General features: G+C 48.6%; 2 protein-coding genes across 3 annotated transcripts in view; both read right to left on the reverse strand.

The window, feature by feature from the left end:
- The window catches only part of LOC114605699 (uncharacterized), a 108524-nt gene extending 97050 nt beyond the window's left edge, over positions 1-11474 (reverse strand). Inside the window, exons 1-4 of one of the 2 annotated variants that reach the window (XM_077935489.1) lie at positions 10847-11474; positions 8343-8847; positions 8093-8174; positions 7087-7169 (exon numbers count right to left, since the gene is read on the reverse strand). In XM_077935489.1, coding sequence (XP_077791615.1) covers positions 7087-7169; positions 8093-8174; positions 8343-8756 — 579 coding nt within the window. In that variant the 5' untranslated portion in view covers positions 8757-8847; positions 10847-11474. Of the gene's footprint in view, positions 1-7086; positions 7170-8092; positions 8175-8342; positions 8848-10391; positions 10767-10846 lie in introns of those variants that run through there. The other variant, XM_077935487.1, reaches the window with a different exon arrangement.
- Positions 952-17560, reverse strand: LOC114605695 (uncharacterized). Its single transcript, XM_077935571.1, has 4 exons — positions 17463-17560; positions 16353-16479; positions 14785-15917; positions 952-4309 (listed from the first exon to the last, which is right to left on the reverse strand). Exons 1-4 carry the CDS (start codon positions 17532-17534, stop codon positions 2987-2989), a joined length of 2655 nt encoding a protein of 884 aa, XP_077791697.1. The 5' UTR covers positions 17535-17560; the 3' UTR covers positions 952-2986.
- Positions 17561-17771: the final 211 nt, after the last annotated feature.

Here is a 17771-nt window from a genome sequence, read left to right on the forward strand (position 1 = left end):
GAGGAAGAGGTGGTCCAGCGCAAGCCTCTTAAACTGGTGTAGAGGCGGGACTGATTCAGAAGGGACTTCAGCGGTCTAAGCCTAACAGACGTGGGGTCACACGCCTCGGATGTGGAGCTAACAATGTTCTTCAATAAAAGCTTTTGTACATAAGCTGGACTTGGCGTTGGTCTCTTGTGAGCTGGGACCTTTGGTGGCCCTGACAATAATAATAATAATAATAATAATTTATACCCCACCCATCTGGGCTTCCCCAGCCACTCTGGGTGGCTCCCAACAGAATACCGGTATTTAAAACAAGATAAAACATCAAACTTCCCTAAACAGGGCTGCCTTCAGATGTCTTCTAAAAGTTAGGTAGTTCTTTATTTCTTTGACATCTGGTGGGAGGGCTTGCCACAGGGCGGGTGCCACCACCAATAAGGCCCTCTGCCTGGTTCCCTGTAACTTGGCTTCTCTCAGTGAGGGAACTCTCAGTGTTTAATCTGGCCCCTGCGGCAGTATATTTCTTGGGGTCAAATCCTTAAAAAAAAGCTCCACAACTTTGGCTGGCCCTCACGCATGTTCACTTCATCAAATCTGGCCCTCTTTGAAAAAAGTTTGGACACCCCTGCTCTAACCAAAGGACCCAACTACAGTTTGTGGGGTGTCCCGAAGGGGGTATCGCCATAAACTAGCCCCCATCCCTTACCATTCTGGTAAGGGATGAAGGAAGGCCATTGTTCTTCTGCAGTGCTTTGAACGCTCTGAGTGTCCTCTAGTTTATCTCCCCATGTTGAGCCCCCACCGCCTTTGCTCAGAGGGGCTCTGGCCCTGCCCACCTATCCCTTCGCCACCTTCCCACTTCATTTGAGGTGCACAGGTAGGAGCTGGGTCTTCCACCAAACTCCCCCAGAGAACTCTAATCTGAACACTTCACCCCAAATGAGAAGTGAATAATGAGCTGAGTGGTGGAATACAATGGATTTATTAAAAAATAAACAAGGGTTTCAAGGTAACTTTGTGTACATAAACGTATGGTTTCAAATGTTCCCATTTCTTCTTCGTTTTGTTGCTACTTTACTACAACTGCAACAATGGGAATTACAATGCTGCCTCTCTACTACTGATCTAACCAGCCCTGCTCCACAATTGCCGCCACTCTCCCATTCCATTCCACCTTCCAGTCATCTCTACTGAAGAGGCTGCTGAGGAGGCCAGAGACCATCTTGGCTGCAAGTCCTGGGAGATGTGCTCCCTCCTTACAAGCCTTTTCCATTTGGCCTGGGAGGGACCGGACTGACTCCAACTGCAGAAGCTGAGGATGCTGAACAGACTCTTGGGCTTAGTGGGCGGGGCGGGTTTCTTCCTGTTGGTTTATTGTATCTTTATTTTATATTTTGCTGTGATGTACCGTATTTTTCGCACCATAGGGCGCACCGGACCATAGGGCGCACCCAGTTTTTAGGGGGGGAATCAAGAAAAAAATCTTTTTCCCCCCCCAGCCCCAAAGAGCAGCGTACAGGGTGCGCACAACCTCTCCCTGCCGGAGGGTTTGCGCGCAGCTATGGAGCAAGCCAAGTTTTGGCTTCCCCTTTAGCCCCATGCAGCCTCTCCTTGCCGGGAGACGCTGCACAGGGCTAAAGAAGCCATAGCCCCATGCAGCCTCTCCTTGCGGAGGGGTTGCGCGCGGCTATGGAAGAAGGCAAGGCAGCGAGCGGGATGGATCCCGCTCGCTGTTTTGCCTTCCCCTTTAGCCCCGCGCAGCCTCTCCTTGCGGAGGGGTTGCGCGCGGCTATGGAAGAAGGCAAGGCAGCGAGCGGGATGGATCCCGCTCGCTGTTTTGCCTTCCCCTTTAGCCCCGCGCAGCCTCTCCTTGCGGAGGGGTTGCGCGCAGCTATGGAAGAAGGCAAGGCAGCGAGCGGGATGGATCCCGCTCGCTGTTTTGCCTTCCCCTTTAGCCCCGCGCAGCCTCTCCTTACGGAAGGGTTGCGCGCGGCTATGGAAGAAGGCAAGGCAGCGAGCGGGATGGATCCCGCTCACTGTTTTGCCTTCCCCTTTAGCCCCGCGCAGCCTCTCCTTGCCGGGAGATGCTGCGCAGGGCTTTCCTGGCTTTTCTGGGAGGTGGGGGAATTCCCCCACCTCCCGCAAAACTGGCAGAAGCCGTGCGCACTTTAAAAGGGCTGCGCGGCTTCTTCTGGCTTTCCTGGGAGGTGGGGGGATTCCCTCACCTCTCGCAAAAGCCCGCAGAAGCCGTGAGCTCTTTAAAGGGGCTGCGCGGCTTCTCCTGGCTTTTCTGGGAGGTGGGGGAATTCCCCCACCTCCCGCAAAACCAGCAGAAGCCGCGTGCACTTTAAAAGGGCTGCACGGCTTTTCCTGGCTTTCCTGGGAGGTGGGAGAAGGGACTGATGCGGCCAGTCAGTCCCTTCTCCCTCCTGTGGAAAAGCCCGCAAGAGCGCACGGAGCTTGTGTGCGGCTCTTGGGGGCTTTTCCCGCCTGCCTCCCCCCCTGCATTTGCTCCATAGGACGCACACACATTTTCCCTTGCTTTTTAGGAGGGAAAAAGTGCGTCCTATGGTGCGAAAAATACGGTATATGAAAATTGTTCCGTTTGCTTGTGCGTTTTTTTATTTACTGTTTATCACAACTTTTGCTACGTTGTATTTATGATTCAATTATTCTATTCAACCCCCTTTTCAAACTCTCAGCCAGTCGCCACTCAGCCCAGCATTCCAAATTCATGCTATCCCCACCCCCAGCTAACATTAAATCTACTATTACACTGTAGTTACCATTATTACATCAATTATTTTGATACATGTGTGTGGAACTTTAAACACAAACACCAGAATGTCGCACCTGAACTTTAAGCAGACCCACATGGATGCTCATTTTCTGAGAGTCTTGTTAGAGAGCCGGTGTGGTTAAGAGCTCTTCAACAGTGGAACAGAGTCCCTTGGAAGATGGTGGTTTCTCTATCCTTGAAGGTCTGTAAGCAGAGGTTGGACTAGATGATAATCAGGGTCCCTTCCAACTCTACAATTCTGTGGTTCTCCCCACTGTGAGTTCTTTGATGGGAAGTGAGATTGGCTCTCTTCCTGAAGCTCTTTCCACATTCCAAGCACTGATAGGGCTTCTCTCCTGTATGAATTGCTTGATGGGAAGTGAGACTTTCCTTCCAGGCAAAGCTCTTTCCACATTCCATGCACTGAAATGGTTTCTCCCCGCTGTGAGTTCTTTGATGAGAAACGAGATTTGAGTTCCGACTGAAACTCTTTCCACACTCCAAGCACTGATGTGGCTTCTCCCCTGTATGAATTCTTTGATGAGAAGTCAGACTGTCCTTCCACGTGAAGGTCTTTCCACATTCCATGCACTGAAATGGCTTCTCCCCTGTATGAATTCTTTGATGGGAAATGAGCCTTTCCTTCTGACTGAAGCTCTTTCCACACTCTAGGCATTGAAATGGTTTCTCCCCACGATGAATTCTCTGATGTTGATGGAAATTTGTGCTTGCATTAAAGCTCTTTCCACATTCCATGCAATGATATGGTTTCTCTCCTGTATGGATTCTTTGATGGGAGGTGAGACTTTCCTTCCGACTGAAGCTCTTTCCGCATTCCACACACTGATAGGGCTTCTCCCCTGTATGAATTCTTTGATGGGAAGTGAGATGGGCTCTGTGACTGAAGCTTTTTCCGCATTCCATGCACTGATAAGGTTTCTCCCCTGTATGAATTCTTTGATGGGCCGTGAGATTGGCCCTTTGACTGAAGCTTTTTCCGCATTCCATGCACTGATAGGGTTTCTCCCCTGTGTGAATTCTTTGATGGAAAGTGAGATTGGCCCTCTGGCTGAAGCTCTTTCCACATTCCAAGCACTGGTAGGGTTTCTCACCTGTATGAATTCTTTGATGGGAAATGAGACTCCTCTCGGAATTGAAACTGTTTCCACATTCCATGCACTTAAATGGTTCCTCCCCTGTGTGAATTCTTCCATGTGCAGTGAGACTTTCCTTCCAGCTGAAGCTCTTTCCACATTCCAAGCACTGATAGGGTTTATCTCCTGTATGAATCCTTTGATGGGATGTGAGACTTCTCTTGGAATTAAAGCTGTTTCCACATTCTGAGCACTGATATGGTTTCTCCCCACTGTGAATTCTTTCATGAGAAGTGAGATGGGAGCTCAGACTGAAGCTCTTTCCACATTCCAAGCACTGATATGGTTTCTCTTTGCTGTGGATTCTGTGATGAGAAGTGAGAGGGACACTCAGACTGAACCTCTTTCCAAACTCAGAATATTCATATGGCTTCTCCAATGTGTGGATGTTGTCATTGCCTCCCTTGTTCTTAATTTTCAGTTCATCACCACCTGCAACAAAGAGAGAAATGTATTAGAACCTGAGGAATAAATGGAGACCCCGATTTTTGAAAAATACTAATTAACACCTGTGATAGAGGAAGAACTGAAGGGAGTGAGTTAGATGTGAAGTCTTGCTATAGGTTTGACTTCATTTGTTGACTGGCATTAACTGACATATTTATGAAGACCTGAAATTTGAAAAGTCAAGCTCTTTCATAGGAAGGAATTTGTTTGCCCCCATCCTGGAATCTGCTCCATCTCCAATGACAGTTGTCTCCTTGGTCAACCAAAACCAAGAGAAGCAAAAACAAAACCAGAAACTCCTGACAGAAACTACTTTGACTTCTGTCACTTCTCTAAAACCAAGAGTTCAAAAGGCCTGGGCAGTTCAGACCAGGCTAATCATTGGAGGAAGAATATTCAAAGACAAAACAGTCTTTAGCCCTCCATTTAAGGTGAGCTGTGCAGCGTGTTAGAATCCCAGATGCTGTAAGTGGCGCAGTGAGTTCCACCAAAATCTGGAAGGTTGATCACATAGAGCTATGTATGGAATTTCCAAACATGTATTATGATCCAACAGGGAGCCTTACAAAGAGAGTCCATGATCCCACAGATCTCCTCCATGACTTCCTTATGCAGAGCTCTCTGGTCAGGATCCAGCAATACCCATTCTTCATCTGTGAAATGAACAGCAACATCTTCAAAGCACACTAGACCCTAAAAGAGAAAGAGAGAGGTCCTCCTCTTAGTCAGAATGAAGATGATCTACTACACATTGCTCTGTTCTTTTATTTTAGTAATTTTTAAATTAGTTTTCCAATATAACCCCAATAATAGCCAAATTATAACAATAGCAAGTTTCTCAGAGGTCTTACCTCTCCACCCCTTGCTTTGATGTCTTGGAACAGGTGACAGTCTGCTAGAAACCATTCTGTCTCACTAGTAAAACATGTCACAGATCTTCACCATTTATCCCTCAGCCTAGGAAATGGTGGGCAGTTTTCAAACACGCTAAAGATTTAATACTCCTTTCCAACTCCCATAATCTCTTATCTCAGCCTTCAAATTCTTTTCCTTACAGCAAGAGACTTATGGCCCAATTAAACTTTATCTTCGATTACATTCTGTCAGTAGCACACACAAATCTCAGACTATTTTCCTTTGTCTGTTGTCTTTAAATGGAGGTGAGGGGAATTAATCTGTCTTTCCAACACGGTCATACTTGAGCTTCCCCTCCTCCTCCTTTCTTCATTTCAGATCATATAGTTTCCATTCTTGCTTGTTCATATCAATATTAGTCCAACACCCCTTCCTCACTTGTAAATAGCTTTTTATCTTACTTTTCCGGAGAGGGTGGCCAAATCATAAATAAATAAATGAAACTTAGAACAAACAAAGTGTGGGCTTCCCTCTCCCCAAACGACTCTCATGCCAAAGAAAATCTCAATTCAAACCTTTGATCCATGTGGCTGGCAGATTCAAAAGTATGTTGTTGCAACGCTTTCCCATCATGTGCCGGTACTTTAAAGCCAATTAAAGATCCAATTAAATGGAGATCCTCTTCTTCTTAATGGCGGCATAGGAAGGTTTTTGCCAGGCAAAGTGCTTTTGCACTCAACGCCTCCCTGCCTCCCATATTCCATGCTGGAGCGAGAGCCAGGTACCAAGACAAACTGCGAGTGAAGCCCATTCCCTCCCCTCTCTGGGGGAAATTGGCAAGGGTGATTTGCCTTCTGCCATCATTGCATTTTGTTCACCAACGATCCCTCGCTGTCATGGGGGCTGCCTCCCTTAAGGTAGGTGGGCCTGGAAGCCTGCTCTGTAGCTCTCTGTTCTCTGCTGTGTTGTTTTAATGGGATTGTTTCCTCCAGCGCATGTTATTGATGCATCTTTTAATGTCTCAATGGAAAGAAAATAAATAAATTCCTTCCCGTAGCACCTTAGAGACCAACTAAGTTTGTTATTGGTATGAGCTTTTGCGTGCAAGCACACTTCTTCAGATGCACACATCTTTACACTTCTTCATGCACACAGAAGCTCATACCAATAACAAACTTAGTTGGTCTCTAAGGTGCTACGGGAAGGAATTTCTTTATTTTGTTTCGACTACGGCAGACCAACACGGCTACCTACCTGTGTCTCAATGGAATTTTTTTATCATGTATTTTAATGATGGACATTAATCTTAGTGTAAATGGGTGGAACTCCACCTTGTTTTCTTCAGAGCCTCCCAGCTGTGCAACATTCCCATTTGCCAGACAGAAGGATTTCTGCTCGTTTCCCTGTGTGCCGTTCAGGGGAGGGGGGGGGACCCTCCCAATGCCCTAAAGCCAATTTCAAGAGGCACAGGTGGGGACAGGGAGGGGTGGGGAGGGAAACCCTCCCTGTGAAACTGATGGGGCTGGTTAGCTGAATCCTGGTCACTGTTTTGTATGGTGTGTAAACTGCACAGAAGCCTATTTTAGCATTCAGTGGTGACTCTAGAAATAAAACTGCAATGGCTTATAAATCATACAAGTGACATTCAGAAGGTGAGTTAAGGTGAGGTGGCTGTTCCTTATTCTCAGCACATTAAGCTTCTCGAATGGCATTCCCAGCCTCTTGGCTTCTGACAAAGCTGCCCTTGACAAAGATGCCTTCAGAGAAGCTTTGACGGAAGCCAAGAGGAGAGGAATTTGTTCAGGCCCAGAGGCACCTGGCTGCCCCACCCCGTACCTCTCCCCCCACAAAGATCTTTCCCCCAACCTGATCTGGTTCCACAGCCACTGCTTCCCTTCTGTCACCATGAAAAGATGGATGAGGAGGTCCTGCTGGCATCCTTCTGTCACCTGCAAGAGACAAAGGTGGGTGGGAGGCCATGAGGGCATGTTTTCCTCTGAGGTTGAGCACTATGTCTCAAACTACAGTGGTACCTCAGGTTACAGACACTTCAGGTTACAGACTCCGCTAACCCAGTAATAGTACCTCGGGTTAAGAACTTTGCATCAGGATAAGAACAGAAATCATGCTGCAGCGGCACAGTGAGAGGCCCCATTAGCTAAAGTGGTACCTCAGGTTAAGAACAGTTTCAGGTTAAGAATGGATGTCCGGAATGAATTCAGTTCTTAACCCGAGGTACCACTGTACAGACGGGCCTCTGAAAAAGTCTCGTCTGCTGAGCACATTTTGACATTTGTACCCATTTCAAAGGGGCAGATGGGACTTGTCAACCTGGGAAGATGGAGAACTCTGATCCTAAACCTCTGCTGCTTTGCAGCTATGCTCATTTGTCAGAAAAGCTTCAGGAGTAGAACTTGAGGAAAATCTACGCCTGCTGCCTCGCAGTAAACCAGAGTGGGTCTCTAAGATGGTTGAATAGCACCTTGTAGACCTTCTAGCAACTCTTGCAGCCAGGCAAGCTCCAAATGTCTTGCTCTGCTTTCCGTGGCCACATAAGCAAGGTTGAGGAGGGGGGTCATGTCATCTGGGCAGCCCAGCACCTCCATACACACTGCCCTGGCTTGCTCTCCAGGGAAGTTGGTGCTAACACAGCAGTCTGACTTCACCACCAGGGACACACTCCATTGACTCTTGAGATGGACTGGTGCCAACAACCCATTTCATGTTTTAGCTCTGTAAAAATGCTGCACATCTCCCTTCCTTGGAGTTCTTGTTCCCAAGTGGCTTCTCCCAACAGATGAACAGAACCCATGGATTTGTTTCAAAATCCACAGAATGTCACCAAAGGGGGACGGGACGCTTTCCTCCTTACCCAGTGGCCTCTTTCTGGTGTTCAGCGGAGTCCTTTCAGTCTCAGAGGAATCCAGGCCCATTTCTGCAAACAGATCTTTTCCCTGAAAGAGCAACAAAGATTCAAACAGAATGGGGAGAAGTATTAGAAAAGAAATGGCAGAGGCATCCAATCTCATTCCTTGGATGTTTTCCAAAAAGGAATGGCCCTTTAGTAGGGAATTTTGGGACATTCTCCCTCATGTTCTGAACCACAGGAAAGTCTCCCTCACCTGCTGCTCTGACTGCTTTCTCTCCTCTGCCTGACTCAGGAGGAAACCTTTGGCCAGGGCCACTGCCTGGGAACTGGTCTCTGCTCCACATTCCCTCACCCAGTTCTCCATCTCCTGTGGAAAGACAGCCAGGAACTGCTCCAAGATCACCAGGTCCAGCATCTCAGCTTTCGTGTGCCTTTCTGGCTTCAGCCATTGATGGTAAAGGTGGTGGAGTCGGCTGCAAACCTCTCGAGGTCCTTTGGCCTCCTGGAAGCAGAATTGCATGAACTGCTGGCTCTGCACCTCTGAGCGGAGGGTGTCCTCCTCACCCATAATCTTCTGCACATAGTTTTCCCAGAATCCCCCACTGCTCTCAGTTTTGATGGCATGGCCTCTTCCGGTTTCAGGGCCAGCTGAGTCTTGCTCATCCATCTGTGCTCTCAGGAAGCCTCCAAGAGAGATGAAGGAATCCCTTGATCTTCTGCCAAGTTCTGTCTGTCCGAATTAGAGGTAATAGCAAATTCTACAATGCAAAAACATGGTTGTCACATTGTCAGGAGAAGAAAAGGGTTCTGCTAAGAAGCATATATGAGTCTTGGGAGAGACAGCTCTGGACTGCACCTCAACCCAGACTATGAGGTTTATTGATCCTCCCTTCCTTTCAGGCTCTTCTAAAGCCCTTTGAAATCCCACTGAAGCCAGCCAAAACGGCTGGACGGCAACCGTCAACACCCAAGATAGTCCCCTGCCTTTGGCCGCCACCCCTGAAACCCAGCAAAAGTTTTTATTCTGCCTAGAGACGCCAAATAACTTTGGATGTTTGCCTGAGATTCATGGTGGAGTGGAGTGACACAATTTAAAATCTGCAAGCAGCCATTGGGAAGTGAAAGTAACTTTGCTAAGTCTGACCAGCTTGTTGAATCAACATATGGATTAATTGTACAGCCCCAGGGGGAGGTAAGCCTTGAATGTTCCATTTCTTGAAATTTGTATGAGGTTTATTTAAAAAGGAAGAGAAGAAGGAGAAGGAGAAGCAAGTCTCTAGCCCTCCTAGAGGAAAAGTAGCCATGCAAAATGTTCAGGGAACTGTTGATCTTCCTGGGAGATGAATCAGCCCAGTGCCCTGGTAGTGCAGGAATCACAGCTAAGGTTCTCCACAGGGCTTTCTATTCAGTCTCAAAATATCCTCTGAACATCGGAGGGGTTGTGTGTCTGAATGGACACACCTGTGTCAGCCAGGAGTCTGGATAGCAGCCCTGCCTGCTTCAGGGGTGGGGAAAGCTTTGCCTCTGATGGAAGGAGAATGGAGGGCCCACTTGCATCTGGAGGAGCTCAGCACCAGAAGAGAAGAGGAGCCCTGCAGGATCAGGCCAAAGGGGCCCCTCTTGAGTCCAGCCTCCTCTTCCCACAAAGGCCAACCAGGGGCCCCTTATGGGAAGCCCACCAGCAGGACTGGAGCCCAAGAGCCCCTCTCTCCACCTGCAGCAACTGGGGCTCTGAAGCCTTGCAGCCTCCGACGGGGAGACAGAGCACAGGAGGCCCCCCCCCCCGCCCTCTCCTCCCGCTCCTCCAACTGGCCTCGCCCTCAGTTGGTGCCCATTTCTGCCTCTTACGGGAACGAGTTCCAAAGGTTTTATTTAACACACATCGCAGGAAGGAAGGACTTTCTTTTATCTTCCTTCAATCTGCCCAAAGTCTTTATTTTACTATTGCATCGCTCAAATTTAAGGTTTTAGCGTGTATTTCATGTCCGAATGTTTCCCTCCGGCTACAACCTCTAACAATAATTGCGACTGAGATCCAAAAATCTGAATAGGATTCCCCCCCCCCAATGCCTTTTTTCCTTCAGGCCAAGACCCTCCCCAAAGGATCCAGCAGCACATCCACGCCAAGGAAGCGCAGAGCTGCCGTCCTCCTGCGAAGTCGCCCCTCCCTGGCAAGACCCTCCGTGTCCTGACTTGGGGCGTCCCCCCCCATGAGCTGAGCAGCCCCCCACCCTCTCCCTGCAGCCCCGGGACTCCCCTTCTCCCCAGGGCACCTTTGGGGGGGGGGAGAAGGGAAACTCACCGGGGTCCCAGCCGGCTTCACGGAGGCAGCATTCGCAGAGCGAGACAAAAGCCCCCCTTCCTCGCAGGGAAAGACTGGGGAGGGAGGGGCTTTTGCTCTGGAGGACCTGACCCCCCCCTCGCCTTGACTTCCTGTGCCCTATAGGAATCCAGCTCGGTTCCTTTTAACCCTTGGCAAGCCGAGCGCAGCCAGCTCCCTCTCGAGCGCAGGAGGCTTATTTGGGGGGGGGGGCGCGCTGGGGGCTGAGCTTCGCCCTCCCCGGTCCAGAAAGAGGAGGAGCAACTTGCAGGAGGAAAGGCTGTGCAAGAAACAGGAAAACCCCTCGGAGGATCCGGGAACGGAAGAGTTGGAAGAGTCTCCCCCCCCCCCAAGTCACCAATCGCCCGCAGTGCGCGAATCACAGCTCGAGAATCCCCAGCTGAAGCCCCCAACCTCTGCCAAAACCGGGAACAAACCACAGCGCATCGTGAAACCATGGACCTCCCTCCTGCAGGCGGCGGTGCTGCCACTGCTACGGGGAATTGGGAAGGGGGGTGGGAGACCTCCCCCCCCCCACGAGCCTTGCCTCTCCACACCACGAGGCCAAGACAAAGAGTCACCGCTGCGCATCACCAGACCATTCACTCGCGCACGTTCCCTGCCTTTCACCCGCGACACCAAATCCCGAGTGTCAAGAGAAAGAAACAAAGGCATGGTATCTGCAAGGGAGGCTGAACTCGGGACCCGAACACTCCCCGCTGAGCCCCAGGTCTCTCTCCAACAAAGGAAAACAGAGACAGTGTCAAAACCAAATGTAGCAATTCGCTGATAAACGTATCTAGGTTCTGGCTTAATGGGAAAACTTTAGAAATTCATAAGAAATCACTCGTGGCATCTGGCTTCTCAGTGCCAATGGCATTTAGGGCCCAGGGAAGTGAGGTATTCGGGGAGGGGTCAGTGAGCCCACCATAATCCCCGAGATGTACAGTCACGTCTGCCGGGCAAGATACACCCAAGGAGTCATGACCGGTGATATTAAATGCTTTCCTTTGGGAGGACAGGTGCAAGACTGTATTTGATGGACAGGGGCATGCTTGGGTCCCAGGTTCTGCCTGAGACCACACCCTTTCCACCCTTTCTGTGACATATCTATGATGTCTTGATGATGCATCCTGATGTTAACGGAGAAATCTGAGGGCTCCCTTGGACAAGAAACAAGGACACCAGCCAGGAATCCCAGAGCAAAAGAGCAGCCAGGAGGCTTGGTCTTTGCTGAAGACTGTCGGGACAGGACTCCCACCTGCCACCAGGAGGAACAAGATGGAAGCCCCCAACAAAAGAAGACCCCAACTTTTATTAGCTGCTAATCCCCATGTTAGGGACGCGGGTGGCTCTGTGGGTTAAAGCCTCAGCACCTAGGACTTGCCGATCGCATGGTTGGCGGTTCGAATCTCCGCGGCGGGGTGCGCTCCCGTCGCTCGGTCCCAGCGCCTGCCAACCTAGCAGTTCAAAAGCACCCCCGGGTGCAAGTAGATAAATAGGGACCGCTTACTAGCAGGAAGGTAAACGGGTCCCTTCTAACGATTCTGTGTTTGCACTGAGTTTTCCTTAGCCTTCCTGCTGGCTCTGCTGCCCACCCCCTGCCCTGGCTGCAGTTATTAGCCCAGCAGGCTCAGAAGAGTCTAGGGGGAAAGCAGCGCATCCTGCCAGGTGGTTGAAGCCCTTTGCCACCACGGATCGCTCTTCTGCAAGACGACCCATCGCCACAAACTCTCTGATACCATTCACATCGTTTGTACAAGATCTTCCTCTTTCCTGTGTAAAATCATAATACTTTATTTGGAGGTTTAAGACGAGCTGTTTTGCCCTTCCTCCTCTGAAGAGTCAAAGTCTATGGTTTGCCAGGAGGTGCTTCTCTGCTGTTCTCTTACTTGACAGAAGATGGGAGACCTTCAGGCGGAAATGTGTTTGGCCGACATTTAATAATATTGTGTGGGATTTGGCCTATGAAGCTTTGGCCTTGCGGGAAGTTTTTAGCGTTTGACATTTTTGCAGTGCTTTTATTATGCTGGAAGCCGCCCAGGGTGGCTGGAGCAACCCAGTCAGAGAGGTGGGATATAAGTAATAAATTATTATTATTATCAGGGTGTTTGTAATAATAATAATAACAACCCCATCTGGCTGGGCTTCCCCAGCCACTCTGGGCAGCTCCAACAAAATATTAAAACACAGTAATCCATCAAACATTAAAACCTTCCCTAAACAGGGCCGCCTTCAGATGTCTTCTGATATGTATATATATCAGATATATATATCAGATATAATTTTGTTAGTGTAATAAAATAACTGGGCACTTTATGCATCCATCTCCCCCATTTCCAGTGGGTCTACTCTGAGTAAATTAAGCCGGTTTCCCTTCCTGACTCCAAGAGCATCCCTTTCCTTCCTCTCAGTCGTCTTAGGGTGGGGAGAGGGAGCTCTGGCTGCCAGTCGGGGGGGGGGGGAATGGGGAGGGGGACGCACCTCCATGGCCCAAGTCAGTCAGTCAAAGGCTGCCTTCCCCCTGTGCTCCTCGTCCTCCTCATTTCCCTGGGCAAGCCGAGGCCGGAGGGAGGGGGCACCTGCCCCCCTCCCGCTACTCACCAGGGGGATAATGAAACTCTGCATGAGCTCCAGGAGGTGGCGGCGCAGCAGGGCACTCTGGGCGTCGGAGGGCTGCTACTTGTGGATGCCCTGCGAGGCGGGAGGGAGGGTCATGACGCTTGTGGCACTAAAGGATGATAAGAATTTTAAAAATGGCTCTCCAGCTCACCTGTCCCTGATTTTGAACTGGGTTGTGTGTGTGTGTGTGTGTGTGTGTGTGTGTGTGTGCATAGCCAAGAAGGGACTCATGTAAAGCCCTCCCTACAAAACAAAGTGTCTCAGACACAACGAGGATATTCAGGGCTCCAAACTCTGGGCCTCTGGCTGTTTGCTGGGAGAAGCCTGACTGCCCATTCTTAATGGCAGCTCTGCTGGGCTTAGTGGGTTGGGGGGGTGTCCTGCTGGTTTTCTGTATCTTTACATTAGATCTTCTTGTGATTCGTATGGAAATTGTTTAGTTTTGTTGTGTTTTTCAATATTTTATTTATTTTTTATGACAACTTAGTTATTAAACCCCCCTTTCAAACTCTCAGCCAATCAGAAATCAGCCCAACATTCCAAACTCCTCCTAGAAGAGGAGGTTAAGGGGTGATATGATAGCCATGTTCAAATATATAAAAGGATGTCACATAGAGGAGGGAGAAAGGTTGTTTTCTGCTGCTCCAGAGAAGCGGACACGGAGCAATGGATCCAAACTACAAGAAAGAAGATTCCACCTAAACATTAGGAAGAACTTCCTGACAGTAAGAGCTGTTCGACAGTGGAATTTGCTGCCAAGGAGTGTGGTGGAGTCTCCGTCTTTGGAGGTCTTTAAGCAGAGGCTTGACAACCATATGTCAGGAGTGCTCTGATGGTGTTTCCTGCTTAGCAGGGGGTTGGACTCGATGGCCCTTGGGGTCTATTCCAACTCTAGGATTCTATGATTCCCTGGCTAACATTACCTTAAATCTCCTGTTATGCTGAACTTACCATTATTGCGTAAATTACTTTGATACATGTGAACAGAAGTTTAGACCCAAATGTAACAGGCGCACGCACACTTTCCGAGAGTCCCGTTAGAGAGGTAATGCTATTCTAAGTTGCATCAGCAGAAGTTTAATGTCCCCGTTAAGGGAAGTCATAGTGCTGCTCTGTTCTGCCTTGGTCAGACCACACCTGGAGTAATGTGTCCCGCAATTGAAGAAGTATGTTTATAAGCTAGAACATGTGCCAAGAAGGGCAAGCAAGATGATCAAGGGTCTGGGAAGCTAGCCGTATGAGGAAGTGGGGAGGGTGTTGCGCATGTTAGGCTGGAAAAGAGGAGTCTGAGAAGAGATATTATGGCCATCTCCAAATATCTAAAGGGATGTCACATGGAAGATGGAGCAAGCTTGTTTCCCCCTGCTCCAGAAACTCGGACCTGAACCCATGGTGTCAAGTTACGCGAAAGGAGATTCCAACAAAACATCAGGAAGAACTGTGAGGGTGGATCTAAACACGGGGGGGGGGGGACACAATGAAGATAACTATAACAAAAGAAAGAAATCTCTATGGAAAATCGCATTGTTAAGTTTCCTGCTCTCTGGCACCACCTGGTGTTGCAAGAATATAGCGCATTAAAACCGCTGTTTCTTTACTATTGTAACTGACTCTTCAGTTGGCAAGAGCTCTTCCACAGTGGAACAGATTCCTTTGGCGGATGGTGGCCTTTACTTCCTGGGAGGCTTTTAAGCAGAGGTTGTACTACATGATTATGAGGGTCCCTTCCAATTTTGGCTGCTGTGAGTTTTTTTTGATGGGAAATTAGATTGGTCCTCTTCCGGAAGCTCTTCCCACATTCCAGACACTGATACGGTTTCTCCCCACTGTGAGTTCTTTGGTGGGAAGTGAGATTGGACCTCTGACTGAAGCTCTTTCCACATACGAAGCACTGATGTGGTTTCTCTCCTGTATGGATTCTTTGGTGGGAAGTGAGACTGTCTTTCCGACTGAAGCTCTTCCCGCATTCCAAGCACTGATAGGGCTTCTCCCCAGTGTGGATTCTCTGATGGGAAGTGAAATGGGCCCTGTGACAGAAGCTCTTTCCGCATTCTGCACACAGATACGGTTTCTCCCCTGTGTGAATGCTTTGATGGGCAGCGAATCTGTCCTTCCACGCGAAGCTCATCCCACATTCCAAGCACCGGTAGGGTTTCTCTCCTGTATGAATCCTCTGATGGGAAGCAAGACTTTTCTTCACGGTGAAAATCTTCCCACATTCCAGGCACTGGTGTAGTTTCTTCTCGGTATGAATTCTTTGATGGGAAGTGAGAAAGCCCTTCCGAATGAAGCTTTTCCCGCATTGCAAGCACTGGAAGGGCTTCTCCCCTGTATGAATTCTCTGATGGGACGTGAAATGGGCTCTCTTACTGAAGCTTTTTCCACATTCCATGCACTGATAGGATTTCTCCCCTGTATGAATTCTTTGATGGGCTGTGAGATATTTCTTCCTGGTTAAACTCTTTCCACATTCCAGGCACTGATGTGGTTTCTCCCCTGTATGAATTCTTTCATGGGAAGTGAGACTGTACTTCCGACCGAAGCTTTTCCCACATTCCAAACACTGGTAGGGTTTCTCCCCTGTATGAATTCTTTGGTGGCATGTGTAATGGGACCTTTGACTGAAGCTTTTCCCACATTCCATGCACTGATGGGGTTTCTTCCCTGTGTGAATGCTCTGATGGGTTGTGAGATGCGAGTTCCGACGGAAGGTCTTTCCACACTCCAAGCACGGATATAGTTTCTCCCTGCTGTGAATTCTTGGTTGGGAAGTGAGAGGGCCACTCTTACGGAAGCTCTTTCCACACTCCAAATATTGATATGGCTTCTCCAATGTATGGATCTTGTCATGGTCTTCTTTGTTCTTAATATCCGATTTATCACTGCCTGCAACAAAGAGAGAAATGAATAAGAGCTTCAGGAACAAATGGAGACCTCCATTATTGAACCATACTAATGGATGGAAGAACTGATGGAAGTTAGATGTGAGGTCTTACTACATGGTTCACTGCCTTTGTTGACTGACATAAACTGACATATTGATGGAAACTGGAGATTTGAAAAGCCTGGCTCTCTCCCTGCATGGATTTCTTTTGCCCAATCATGGAATCTGCTTTAACTCTTGTGCCTTTCCTCCCCCTGCAAAAATGAATATTTGTAGATAATAGTCTATAGTCCTCCATTCAAGGTGACCTCTGGAGGTGTTGGAATTCCAGAATCTGTAGGTGCTGCTGTTGAGCTCCATCAATATCTGGAGCTTGGTCACATAGAGAGATGGGCTGAATTTCAAAACGGATATAATGATCCAACCGGGAGCCATACCGAGAGAGGCCACGATGTCACGATTCTCCTCCATGACTTCTTGATGTAGAGCTCTCTGGTCAGGATCCAGCAATGTCCACTCCTCCTCTGTGAAATGAACTGTGACATCTTCAAAGCACAGAGGACCCTGAAAGAAAAAGATGCTTCTCTTAGACAGCATAATATTATCTCCTGCACATTGTTGTGTTGTTTTCATGGGATTGTTTTGCTGTTCAATTTAATTATGGATTCTTCTTTCAATGTCTTAATGGAATTCGTTTATTGTGTGTTTTAATGATGAATATTAAACTTAGTGTAAATGGGTAGAACTCCACATTTTGAGCTTTATATCCTTCTGGCTGAGCAGGCATTCCCGTTTGCCAGATGAAAGGATTCCCGCTTCCCTCTCCCAAAGGGCTCTTCTGGGGAAAACCTTTCTGATGCCCTAAAGCCAGCTTCAAGGAGGGAATGAAATCATTTCAGTGACATTGAAGCAAAGAGGCTGTTCTTTACTCTCTGCACATTAACCTTCTCAAATGGCATTTTTCAAATGGCAATTGTTCATGGCAGATTTGTTAAGAGGAGGAAAGAGATTTGTTTGGGTCTAGAGGGACCCTGGCTGCCCCTGTGGATATTTCACCCCTCCCATTGCAAGAATCTACTGCCAATGTTTTCAGAAAGGAGGGGGCGGAATCTGCTCTTCCCTTCATCCGCTCCAGCCTGACTCTGTGGGAGTCTGAGTGTTATCTGTGTAAAGATGACTGCTTAAGCAACTATAACACTCATGCAGTCCAGTAGTCTCTGTTAAGTCTTTCGTTTCTAGTTTATTTTTAGTTTGCTGTAGCTGTAAAGGAATAAAGAAGTTCTGCTTCAGAGCCGTCGTTTGTGTAGTTCATACTCTGCTGTGCTCTGCTGACTTTGGCACTGAGTTTGGTGCTCACAGCTCAAAGTTGTAAGTCCATTGCGCTTAGACCTGCTTCCCTGCAGTGGAAGGTCTCTGGAAGTGCTTTCCCAGCTCGCCTGGCCCAGTTGGGGCTGAAGAGGTTGAGCCCAGTCGTTGGCACCGGCTCAAAGGCGAAGCTGACAGCCCCACTCCTCAGCCCTCTTCCCCACACTGCTCTTTCCCCCTACCTGATCTGGTTCCGCAGTCATTGCTTCTCCTTCGCCATGAATAGAGGGACGAGGAGGTCTTGCTGGCATCATCTGGTCACCTGTGAGAGACAAAGGTAAGTGGGAAGCCAGGAGTAGATACTTTCTCTGAGGTTGAGCACTACATATCCAATTGCAGATGGGCCTTAGAAAAAGTCTCACCTGCTGAATGAATTATTATGACCTTTGTACCCATTTCATATTTTAGTTGCATAAATATGCATCTCTTCTCCTTGGCCCCAAGTGTCTTCCCCCCAAAGATTAAAGGACCAATGGATCTTCCCTCCTTGG

This window comes from Podarcis muralis, chromosome 10 (genome assembly GCF_964188315.1).
Source record: "Podarcis muralis chromosome 10, rPodMur119.hap1.1, whole genome shotgun sequence".
NCBI lineage: Eukaryota > Metazoa > Chordata > Lepidosauria > Squamata > Lacertidae > Podarcis > Podarcis muralis.

What these genes read in the sequence shown, in the direction of transcription:
- LOC114605695 (XM_077935571.1), bottom strand. Translation starts at nt 17,534, where the DNA reads ATGATGCCAGCAAGACCTCCTCGTCCCTCTATTCATGGCGAAGGAGAA. An exon ending in TGACTGCGGAACCAGATCAG is followed by an intron (nt 16,480 to 17,462) that starts GTAGGGGGAAAG and finishes TTTTTCTTTCAG; the next exon opens with GGTCCTCTGTGCTTTGAAGA. An exon ending in TGACATCGTGGCCTCTCTCG is followed by an intron (nt 15,918 to 16,352) that starts GTATGGCTCCCG and finishes TCTTTGTTGCAG; the next exon opens with GCAGTGATAAATCGGATATT.